The following is a 12883-nucleotide window of genomic DNA, read 5'->3' as shown; positions in this document are numbered from 1 at the left end:
CAAATTCGATCTATATCTACCTATTTTTCAATTAGGGCGTTATAACGTAATAACGCCGTTTAGGGCGTTATAACGCCCTAAATTACGGCGTTATGACGCCCTAATTGAAAAATAGGGCGTTATAACGCCCTAATTTTACGGCGTTATAACGCCCTAAATTACGGCGTTATAACGCCCTATTTCTCAATTAGGGCGTTATAACGCCGTTATTTAGGTATTAGGGCGTAATAACGCCCTAAATTACGGCGTTATAACGCCCTAATAGGGAAATAGGGCGTTATAACGCCGTAATTCAGGGCTTTATAACGCCCGTCTGAAACAGTGTTTATTTGTTGGCGGAGATCAGCCACCGTAGTATGCTGCCGAATTGCCCACCTCTCTCTTTGCGGATTTGAGTGACTCTTTATTGAAGGAGGCGAGATGCTTTTATGATCTTATTAACTTCCTCTTCCTCCTTAGCCACAATATCTCGAAGAGCCCGGTCGACCATGAGCTGTAATCTATGCTGTGAGTGTTTGATAGAGTCGTCCACTTCTTGGAACTGCTTGCGACATTCATCAAACTTCATCAAAGCCTCTACAACAGCTTGACGATAAGATTGAATGGAGTCTTTGATTTCAGAGAGTTTGTGGTTTTGCGCTCTGTGATCAAATGCCACACATTTTAGACAAACAAGCAAGTCACACGTGTCGCAATAAAAACACAGTTCCTGGTCAGTGTGTTTCCGGCATTTTGGAGAGCAAGTTTTTTTCTGGTTTCTGGATCCCTCATTTGACGACCCGGCTGCATTCACGACTCGATAATGCCTGTTCAATTTTTTTTGGGCGTGGTATTCCAAACAAGTCTTGCACAAATTAGCTTCACAGTCAACACACCGTGAGACGGCATCAAGACCTTCGTTGCATCCTTCGCAAATCGATACAAAAGGGTTAGGCCTAATGTCCCCTCCGGGACCATCCGGATTGGTGACGTCATCAATAAGCGAGCTCAAGAGAAAGCAGTTGAGAAGAGTCGATGGTCCCTTATCTGGGATAGACGTTTCCTCTCTACACACCGGGCAAGTGATACAATCCGTCTTTGGATCTTGTTTGTTTACAAGTTCCTGAAGACATTTTAAGCAGAAGCTGTGCTGGCAGTCCACAATTTTCGGATCGATGAACCGAGTCAAGCATGCAGATTGGGCATTCGATGTGTACATGTCTAATCTTGCAAGTGTTCTCTGTGTGAAGTGCAGCTTCGGCCATCTTGGTGAGACTGAAAGTAAAACGAATGTAACTTTCAATAGTTCATACAGTCAGTGACTTTAGCTGGTGTTCTAGTCCAACTGCCAAAACCTCAGAATTTGTGGACTACTTCCTTCTCCCAAAAGTGACAGCGCAACCAAACTACGTCCGCGACACAGCGGACATACTAGCGAGCTTTCGATTTTTGGCACGGAGCACTCAGGACGGGAGAGAGCATAGCACAGTAATCTGTATTTTCACGCTTGAGTGCTCCCGTCCTGGATGTTGTGGACCGCATGGTGATATAGAATTGATTCAAGTCCCAGTCCCCATGAGGGTCCTTTTTATTTACAGTCTCATCTCCTTAACATCAGACAACTTTTGCGATGTTGGCATCCCCCAACCTAGCCCCCCTGTGCCTGGCCATTCTCGGGACCACAATCGCTACATTTTGAAGTCGGATATGAATTTTTAGGATCTCTCGCACGAGAACGGGGCTTGAATCGAGTCTATCACAAGGCTCCCCCACCATACAACGTGTACAAACGACATCACTCCGTTGTCGTACAGACCGGACGTTGTTTCACCAAAATAGCGTTCCTAATCTTTACACGACGGAGTCTACTTCAGTTTGGCGCATGCGTTGATTGATTTTCTTGCTCCCTAACACTGATCTCTATTATATACAATCAGTAATCCCTTATAGCGTATTTTTACCCCAGGAAAGATGAGGCCACTAAGCATTTATGTACGTGTTGTACATGTACAGGCTTTCTCACATGGGCGCAACCAACCAAGCGTGTCTAGAATACCCCCTATACACGTGTACTTGTGTTGCATCGACATGCAAACTCCATGCGCCAACATGTAGCGTCCTCCGTCTTTCGATTGGGACGGTAGGCCATGGAGTTTTCCTACATAAGGCACACGTTTTTATTGTACCTCATCTTCCCTGGAAAAAAAAAACACGCTTAGAATGTGTTCACCGTCCTGTGTCCCTACCGTGGTCTTTCGAAAGCACGCTAATGTTGGGGTGCACCGGATGGATTGGCCCGCTAACAGTCCAGACCTGAATCCCATGGAACATCTGTGGGACCAGCTTGGCCTCGCTGTCCGCTCCAGAACCACCAACACATCAACTGTGGCTGACCTAAACCAAGTTCCTTAATGAAGAAATGAACGCAATCCCTCAGCGGCGCATCACAATACTTGTGTGCAGCATGAGAGTAGGTGCCCACTGTAAAAAAATTGTGTGAATTCACAGTAGCTTTTTTGTTGGAAAGAATCAAAAATGAACAGCAGAAGTTGCCGTTTTCCTATTTCTCTGTGAATATACAAAACATATGCAGTCTCTAAACAGTGTGCTCCTATTCTCTGTAAATTTAAAGTAAGTCTGCTGTTGTAGGAACATTTTGTGACGGTACAGTGAACCCTTGAGGATTTGACACATTCTGCTGTTTCTGAACAGCCGGGTTGTCTTCTAACATTGACAGTGTCAACATTAAATCATCGGTGATAGCCCCACCCCCCCCCCTCCCCACCACCTTCTGAGGGCCTACCGCACGTCCCGTGGCGGATCTATAGCTCAAGGGAAATTCAATGTTATAAATTATAATATTATGATACAAGAATACTTTTTGTAATAGGCCTACACTATCATTTATACGTTGAAGTTTATTGTGGCACCTGCCTAAGTATGAGGCTAGTATTTGGGCATGAAACAAACCTTTAACACAAAATCAAATTCAGTAAGTCACTTGAACTAACTGCACTCTGATATAGCAGCTAATTGCCTTCCATTCTTAGCCACTATAATAAACTGCGGATTTAGGCTTTAATATCAGTGCTGGAAAGGGAAAACTCCGGCCCTCATCATCGGTGTGGCGCGGGCGGGCATGTGTGGTGTAGGCTACTCAGTAAAGTAAAAATTGGAATGAAGACTCGTAGGCCCTAGTAGCCTAGAGCTAATTTTCGTCCGAAGATTACAGGATATGCCCCTACTCATGTAAAAAAACATTGCATTTACTATCATAGGAACGTTGTGGTGTCGGACTAGAAAGCTCTGAACTTTCCTTGGTTCATTGATAAAAAATTCATTTAACAGAGATCGTCCCCCCCAGCGTTTCACACCACAGTGATTTTTCCCTGGTGGCCCTCAAATTTTTGCATTAAACAAAGAGAAGACGGGTACCATTACGAAGTTCTTGTCGTCTTCTGTGTGTGTGCGCGGCAAAAAGGGGAAAAAGTGATCAGCAGGAACTGGTTCAGACCGGCTGGATCTTCCGCCGTCGTTTGTGCGCGTGCGCTCTCTCCACCACACGTCATCACATTGTGCGCTCACTTAACTTTTTTGGAAGAGTTTGTACTTGACCTTTGCTGATCAGTTTCCACGACAAAAAAATTACAGGTAAGATTAAGAACACTATTCTGTGTTATTAATATGATTATTATTACTATTATTGTAAGTCACATGGTTAACATAAGCCTAACGCTCGTTAGGCTTAAACATAAAATATGACAATTGGAAAATTTATCATGTTTAGCGACAGACGATCGTCAGATCGTTGATAGACGTGATAGATGACAGATTGTGTGTGTTTGTGTGTGTGCATGCATAACGTCAACACAGGCTGCATGTGGATTTGGGATGATTTGTTGTTTGCCATGGTCCATGGACATGAATTATAAAGTTGTTTTTCTGGTTCTGGAAATGTCTTGTATTTTGCTTTACTAGCTTTCCAATTTCAGTTAATTAAAATTAGCCTACCCTCTGGCTCTAGTTTACTAGTAGTATTTTACATGTCTAGTCGATCATCTGACTGACAATACATAGATGTCTTACTCTTAGTAACATTACAATACAACTAAAAATCAGCAAATTAATTCAGTAAAATTAAAATGAATGTGATTATTTCAGTCACAATTTTTTATACTAAAAATTCCTACACTAGGCCTAGGCCTACCTATTAACCTTACTACTGTTTTTTTACTTGGTTGGCAAGCTGATTTATACTAAACTCACTGTGGTGAACATATGAGCAGATGAGGATGCATTAAAACACATTTTTTAGCCTGGCATGCCTGGTCTGGTAATGGTATAGTAAGTGACGCTCCATTTTGTTTGTATCTTTTTGTCGATTGAGTGCTACTGCTAGTAGTAGTATACAAATATTGACTGTAGTAGTATACAAATATTGACTGCTTCGAGTGCCATGGTTAAAACTATGACTCCCGAGGTGATCCCCGGAGCGTTCAATTTTCCCGAGGCGAAGCCGAGGGAAAATAGAACGCTCCGGGGATCACCGAGGGAGTCATAGTTTTTAACCATTGCACGAGTAAAAGCAGTCAATATTTGTTTTATAACACCCCAAACATTTCTAAATACTGTACTGTTATTATTAAGTTACAGACCTGAATGCTACAATCCACGGACGACGCGAATACAGATTGCAAACACTTTTACTTACTGTGTTGCATGTAGTGTCGCGCAATCCGAAATGGTTACAGACTATTAATTTATCATCCCAGTATACGCAACGGACGTCTGGGTACTGCACGCCATGTGCTAGTCTGTTGGACTAGCGCATGGCAAACCGACGCTCTATCACACGGCCGTCGTCTGGCAAAACTAAGACATGTCATGTGACGCGCTCTAAACCAATGAGCAGGCAGAATACTTGCAAGGGGTGTTATAATACTGTGTAGTACTGTTCTGTAGTAGTAGGTACGTTCACAACCGCTAGAGGGCGCTGCGCGCGCTGGACCAATTTCCGTTAATGAGAAACTGTGCCGCGATCTCAAGTAGTGCGCCAATTATTTAATAACTAAGGGATCAGTTGAAAGTTTTCTTTAAATACTTTTCAAGTGGGAACATCTTCCAGTTCTGACTTAACCAGATATATTCGGCATTTGTTTATAGACAAAAGGTACAAGTACAACATCAATATTAAACCCTTACTTTTCAATATCATGAAATAACCAGTGAAAAATTCATTGCGTTTTATATGCTCTTGTTATGAGAAATGCTGACAACAGCTTAAAGGGACACAAAGTATAGCAGTGTCATGGTAATTACCAATGTTTTAAATGGCCTCTGGTATTTATATATTTTGAATGTTATACATGTTTGTGATTTGTTTTCTTTCTTTCTGTATAAAGGAAACTGCAAGAAGCTCTGACTTTGACTGTGACACGGATAGCCCTGTACTGGCCTATGCAGGTAAAAAATACCTTCGAAAATAACTGACATTTTAGTTCCCCAATTTAATTTCACCATTAATAATAACTTTAATTTGAGTTGAAAATCAATCATACTTCAAATTTTTGTGCATATGCTTACAAGGCTAAGTATAGTATTACTGATGGAACGATGGTGTTTCCCATACTTAATAAAATCAATCTTAAATCAGATGGTTTATTGTTTCCAATAAGACATTTTGTCTACAGCTTTGTGCTCATATTTGAAATTGTAAAGTGAACTTGCCAACATTTTTCTTAAAAACTGAAACTCCCACACCCTGGATTATCTGAAAAATACTGCAATATTTTGTGGTCATCAAAAAATGTCACCGATTCAACATTTTAAGCCCACAGATTTCCTATGCTCATTAGACTTGCCCCGTGTGTCTTAAAAATATTAACTGTGGGTAGATGTAAATAAAGATTTGGTAAAAAAAAATACCTCATTTTATTACCTAAACTGGTCCTTTTGTTATTTGCATTTGCAAATAAATTGATCTTTGTTTAAATGCTTGTTTCTGCTGCAGGCGACAACCCCTTCCTGAGCGCAAAATGTGCAGTCTGCATCGAAAGGAATCCACTACTCCATTGCAGTGATCTTCTCAAGGGTCTTCAGATGTGGTTCGTGGTGTTCTATGTTTTCAATCTACAATACCCACCTAATATTGCAGCTACTCCTGAGTTCATGCAAAGGTAATTATTTTGAAGCACTTGTATTATTCTTCATTTTGGCCAAGTGGAAACAACTGCAGTTCAACTGCACTTAAAGAGCGGCTTTAATGTGACGTACTCATTTTCCAATAGATATAGTCCTCATGTGAGTGGTGAAAAAATTACAAGTCTCTAACCTCACGTTAAAGTGGTGTAATTGCCATTCTATTCGATACCCTCCAGTGCAAAATTTGTCAACGTTCAAAACATCCTACATGACATCATTCAAGAGAAAAATGGGTTCATTTTTGTATGGGTTGTTTTGGTTCATTCGTGACTTCAATTTGAAACATGACGTCATTGGATTATCAACAACTGATGAGTCTTTTCCATCCAAGGAGGCATTTTTTGGAAAATAAGTATATCACAAAATTGAATTTGACATTAAAGACCCTCTTTAACTGTGTGATTAAGTCTACAGTGCACAATCCAATAAATTCAGTAAAACTGTTGGAATAAATCAACCACAATTATTTTGTTCATAAATGCCAACAAAGATACAACCGCTTTTGTTCCAGTTAGTTTACCTGCCAAACTTGTGTGACTTAAGACATGCAAGTGTAAACCGAAATGAATACTTATTTTACACGGTACTGCAGCAAACAGTGCAATAGTGTAATGGAGCATAAAAGTTGGATTTTTGCAAAAATTAGTTTTTTGTTTTTTTTTCTGCGTGTGCTTACCCCCCATGAACATTTTGTTTGCATTTTTTTGTTCTGTTCTGTGGATTCAGTGAACGTTTTTGAGTCTAATGGTACCATGTTAGAAGAGTTTGTGAGCAGCCAAATTAGTTTTACACGCAATTTCACACCGTACTGCAGCTGACTGTACGATGGGGGGATAGACGCTTTTGACTGGCATGGTGCAGCGCAGGGTTAAGAGCAATAGTCAAAAAAGAAAACAAACATTTTTTAACAAACATTTTCCCTCAAGAGTATTTACTACTGTTAACTTCCTTTAAGACTACAATCTGTTAAGAACAATGCCCATCAACGAGTATGACAAATAAGCATAATCATACAAATCAACTTTAAAGTGGATACTGGCATACATAATTAGATTGATGTGTATAATGTACAGTTTTGTATCTTTTTTATGTGCATACTGCTGTTCAAGATTAGACCGGAAAGAGGCAGCAAGAGGTCCTCCAACACCAAAGGAGGGCCAAATAACAAAGTTGTACAACTTTGTACCAAGCTGAAAGACTTTGAAGAAATGTGGGTGGTGTAGAAGTAAAACAGTTCAGATAGCACTAAAGTTGAATGTTTTTTTTTTAAACAGCACTACATGGTGTATGTAACAAAATTCCTGAGTGTTTCAGCTAGTTTTCTTGTTAAAGTGAACGCTTGATGCTTTGAGCTTGATAACAATACTGTTTTTAACTGTTTCACTCTTGAATTAACAAGCAATAAAGTAGGATAGGTTTGTCTCAGTTCATGACCCCCCCCAAAAAAAAAAAAAAATAATAATAATAATAATAATAATAATAATAATAATAATAAATAAATAAATAAAATAAAAATAAGCTTTGAAATTTCATAAAATTTACTTGGTGTGACAAACATGTAAAAAAAAAACACTAACTGGGGGAATTTGTTTTTTACAGATGTTCGCTGTTACCCTGTTGGGCTTAATATCTGTGTTTTTCTCCATGCACTGATGTGTTCAGCACTGCATACTCAGTACTGGGTATACAGTGCTTATAATTTACATCAGTGTATGGATAAAAACACACAATTATAATTCTTTATCACCGATGCAAAATTAACATGAACATTTTCTCTTGGAACCAGTTCAAGTATGTACTGTATTTAATGTTTTTATCAGTATTATTGCTGCAATGCTTATAATAGACAGATTGAAATTGTATAATCATTAAAGACTGAACAAATCTTCCCTTTTAAGTAATTTTAAACAATGTGAAAAACACAATTTTCAAAAACATCACCTTCAGTATACATTTGCACACTGGCAGAAATTTTGACAAAAGGCCTATACTTATGAAGTTGGAAATATTGAGCTAGTGTTTTCATTGTCCGATCATTTGAAACTGTATGTAAGTTGCCTCAAGCCGACCTTTGGGGGTTCAAAATTTTGGCAAACTTTGATTGATTTTCGATAAAGGGGCACTTCAGACCAAAACATTTCGCAGGATGCTTACAACCATGATCATCTTTGTAACAGTAGTCTTTAGGTTGAAAATGTTACACCATTTGTTATCAAGGTCATTACCAGTGTATGAACCTACCCCTAATTAATAGTTTCTCTTGAAACAATTAACATTATGAATTGAACACAAACGTAGTACGAATCGTGTTTTTGTTATTGATGCAATATTTATGGACAATAGAGACTGGTTGAAGTTGGTAATGTGTAATAGTTAAAACATGCAGAGTTGTTCACTTATTTAAAGAGGAAGGGAAATGAGCAATTCATTTTTGTGATGTACTCCTTCTTTTCCAATAGATAGAGTCCTTATGTGATCAGTGGGGAAAAAAATCTCTAACCTCACTTTAAAATGATGTAAATGGCCCTTGTATTCGATAACTTTCCGGGGCAATGGTTATCGAATACAATGGCAATTTACACCATTTTACAAGAGTAGAGACTTGTAATTTTCCCCCAATCACACGGGGACTCTACCAAAATTGAATTGGTTATTTCCCTTCCTTTAAGTCATTTTAAACAATAAATTATAATGTAAACAAAAAACATGCTGCTATCAAATTTTTTTTAAAGTATTATTCCTTGTGTACATTATGACGACAGTTGCATTATTTTGAGTGAATTTCAATTAAAGTTGAAAAAACTGTTAATGTTTTGTGAAACTGAGATAAAACGTGTGTGATATGTCTTTTATTTTCTTGTTGTTTGAATTATATTAATGAGAGGGTGGTCAAGTTAGCAAAACAAAGCATTGTGTATACACAGAAGATTGGTCATCCTATGTGACATAACAGAGATTCAACGTAAACGCGCAGAAAGCAGTGTATGTTCTGTCACAGAGAGTTGTTCGTGTACAAAACACTATGTTGATGAACAAAATCCTTCAAATAAATCTACTGTTGTGTCACAGAGCTTCTACATTTTAGCCAACATCAATTACAGTGGATTGTGCTGTAAAGGTACAGTACACACCACAGGAGATTCTGATGTTGATGCACAGTGGAAAATCACAGTTGAATCTTCTGTAGACAAAAGTAGCCTCCGTAATGCCAATTGACAAAACAAACTACTGTAAATTAACAACATTTTTTTTTACAGTGTAATTCTTGGATTTCGAATCTTAACTTGCACACTCTTGGATCGTTTCTTGACTACCCTGCGTTCAATGGATGTTTGACAGCTTTTATCTGAGTCGGCCGTTTTAATGTCGACCTGAATTCCTCCATCTACCTGTTTGTATCGGATCACGAACACGTAAATTATTATTATAATAATTGAAGTTGTCCTTTAGTGTGGACCGGATGTGGCACTTTAGAAACCGGTAAATGGCTCCCTGCATTAGAGCAGCTTGGGAGGTCATCACTTGACGAGGGGCTAAGAAGTTCATCCAATTCCTTTACACAGGAACAGAAACGTGTGATTTAGTTTCGAATTTGAAGTTTGTTCTCTTGTGGTCTATGGTATCATGGAGGTGATATATAGCCCCCCCCCCTTACATTTCATTATTTTGTCTGGAACGTATTTATAACATAACCCTTAACCAAAATGTAGGGTCGTTAATTCAAATTTGTTTATTTTTTGGATGTAAGCCTACCTTTTAAATTTTTGATTTAGATAGATTGACCCTGCACCCCCAATCGTTGCATAACGTCGGGAACTAATTAAAGACACTATAAAAAAAAAAACGAAGGACTAAGCCGGCACTGTACAGTGGCCTAAGACTATTATTATCCAGTGACCTGTGAAAGCATGATACTGAAAATGACCATCAAGCCGGGGCACCCCTTCCAAGGACACCTACTTGGAAATGGGCGATGCAGTCCTCAATAATGATGAGCAATGCAAGGTCACTTTGGTTTGTTTCCGTGTTGTGTAAGAATTAATGGCAAAAAAGAAACCCAAGCACTAAAAGGAGATAAGGAGATTGTATCATTAGCTGACGAGTGTGCAAAGTCTTGGGTGGAGGTTGATCTGTAGTCAATCTTACTCTATTATAAACGGTTGAGTCAAAAGATAAAAGTAAATGATGTTGTCATAGTTTTAGCGTGATGTGTCTACAGTACATTTAAAAGTAATACGAGGAGTCCTTACCCGCTTTCGTACCCATGTATTGCTTCGTCGAATACGTTTGGCAGGAATACTACTACTACTACTAGCAGTATCGACGGCAGCCATAGATGGGTTCTTTTCTGTAGGAATGGCAGTTGGTGTGAGAACCATTCGAACAGGTATTCCCAATTTCTTTTTCATGATACACGTATCATCAAATACATCGTGCAAGAAGTGGGCTTTGCAAATCCTTGAATATTTAGAAAGTGTGAAGTCTGATCTTGTAAGGTCTACAAACTTCACCCATTGACGGCGGATAACATTATCTTTGGGAAATCTGTAAAAACCCAACTCGGAATCATCCCTCTGATTTCTATTGCAGCCACCAACAACACAAAATATTGGCATATTGATAATGGAAGAAAGCTTTAAAATAAATAACAAAAGAGCGACTAACTTTCAACCACTAGCACACAACCAAAGCAAAACGTAATAACAAAGTGTATTGTATGTGTGCATTAAAAAGTTCAGTACAACTATGGTACGCACGACGGGAACTAGAAGTTCAGCCAGCCGTGCTAAGTGTGAGTCCGCAACCAGACCGTTGCTATGCGGGGGGCGCTTACACAGGCAGACAGATCCACACGTCCAGTTACGTCACTATTGTTGGCAAAATGTTTGCTGCCACCATCGGTGAAAGGCGCTCGTGTTTGGGAAGCCCTGATGTTGCGGGGTAATTTTTCGCCGCGAATTTCGTTTTTTTCTCAAATACAAGATGAGTGTAAAAATCTAGGAAAATTGTAGGGTACTTATTAATACATGATCTTTTAAATAGCGAAAGCTGAAGGGGGTATTTGGCATGGTCTTTAATGAGATTGTAAATTTAGTTGATCAATAAAGTCTACTGAGGTATGAAGTGTATTATCAATCGATTCTTCGGGCGAAAGAAACCTGTGAAAATTTGAGCTTGATTGGTCGTCGGATTGTGAGATAACTATGAAAGGACAAAACACCCTTGTCACACGAAGTTGTGTGCTTTCGAAAACTACTCCACTTCAGGGGGAGCCGTTTCTCACAATGTTGTATACTACCAACCTATATCCATTACTCTTTACCAAGTAAGGTTTTATGCTAATAATTATTTTGAATATTACCAATAGTGTCCACTGCCTTTAAGCATAATATCAACTTTGAAAAACCGTGACCCCAAGTTGACCTCTACTTCCGCGTCAACCGATATACTCCTTGGCATTGCAGATTAGTCTTTGGTAGATGTGGGCCCATGTTGACATTTACTTACGGGTCAACCGTGAAGTGTGACCTTTTATACATCAAGAGCTACACAACTTTTTTGAAACCTTTTTCAGTTCTAGATTCCTTGGGCAGTGAAGCACATAATCCAATCAAAACAACACGGAACAGCTTCGTGTCTGTTCACATATGTAAAAAATAAAATCAAAATAATAAAGTTGTATGGAGGATGACCCCGCCTACCACTTTTGTGACTTTGCAGACTTTGCCTCGTTTGAACATCGAACACACGTACGTGCAAGTCATTCTAGTCCTAGTCGTGAGTTCGTACGTTACGAAAAAAAAAATATATTGTATTTTTCCGGCAATGTCGACCAGGTGTATTGCTGCTGGATGCAGCAAAACAACTAAAGATGGGGTCAGTTTGCAGAAGGGAAACTGACTAGGTACATTTTTAAATGATTTTGGATTGAACAAAGAAAAATTGACTAAAGCGGGATTTGAACCAACGACCTCCGGTTTAACGTGCCGGCGCTCTACCAACTGAGCTATCTAGCGCTACGTTGGTGGTCTCCCAATTTTGTCAATATCTTTGTTCGGGGGGTGCCTGTCAGAAGCCATTCAACCGCAAACTGCCGTGTAGCCAGGGATCACACCCGGGAAGCGGCAGACAGGGGGTCACTATAAGGGGATGCGAATTTTTATATCAGATATCAAATAATAAACCACAAGGGAAACTGACTGGGTACATTTTAAAATGATTTTGGATTGAACAAAGACAAATTTACTAGGGCGGGATTTGAACCAACGACCTCCGGTTTAAAGTGCCGGCGCTCTACCAATTGAGCTATCTAGCCCTATGTTGGTGGTCTCCCAATTTTGTCAATAACTTTGTTCGGGGGGTGACTGTCAGAAGCCATTCAATCGCAAACTGCCGTGTAGCCAGGGATCACACCCGGGTATATATATTTATATATATTTATTATTAGTATTATTGTTATTATTAATATTGTTATTATTATTAATATTTCTGGCACAATAGGGCGACATTAAATAATTGGGCGACACCTAACTGTCGCCCTATTATTCATTAGACCAATCCATCAAAACAAGTTTCTCAATGTGCACAACTGACCCATTAAAAGAGGGACATCTTCTAGATCTCTTCTAGATCTCTTCAAGATCTCTTTTGTTTCAAGAAATGTAAACCTTTTGCAACATGTTGAGTTAAGTACTATATGCCA

At 39.2% G+C, this 12883-nt stretch overlaps 1 protein-coding gene and 1 long non-coding RNA gene across 2 annotated transcripts in view; one reads left to right on the top strand and one right to left on the bottom strand.

The window, feature by feature from the left end:
• Positions 1-403: 403 nt before the first annotated feature.
• On the bottom strand, positions 404-1198 carry LOC139942706 (E3 ubiquitin-protein ligase TRIM56-like). The gene has a single exon (XM_071939506.1). It carries the CDS (start codon positions 1196-1198, stop codon positions 404-406), a length of 795 nt encoding a protein of 264 aa, XP_071795607.1.
• A 2370-nt stretch (positions 1199-3568) lies between these two features.
• The window catches only part of LOC139942967 (uncharacterized), a 521441-nt gene continuing 512126 nt past the window's right edge, over positions 3569-12883 (top strand). The window contains exons 1-2 of the long non-coding RNA XR_011786718.1: positions 3569-3630; positions 5382-5442. This is a non-coding gene — a long non-coding RNA (uncharacterized lncRNA). The remainder of the gene's footprint in view (positions 3631-5381; positions 5443-12883) is intronic.

The sequence above is a fragment of the Asterias amurensis genome, chromosome 10 (assembly GCF_032118995.1).
Source record: "Asterias amurensis chromosome 10, ASM3211899v1".
Lineage (NCBI taxonomy): Eukaryota > Metazoa > Echinodermata > Asteroidea > Forcipulatida > Asteriidae > Asterias > Asterias amurensis.
The sequence above is the reverse complement of the archived record's forward strand: the minus strand, read 5'-3'. Positions and strand labels throughout refer to the sequence as shown.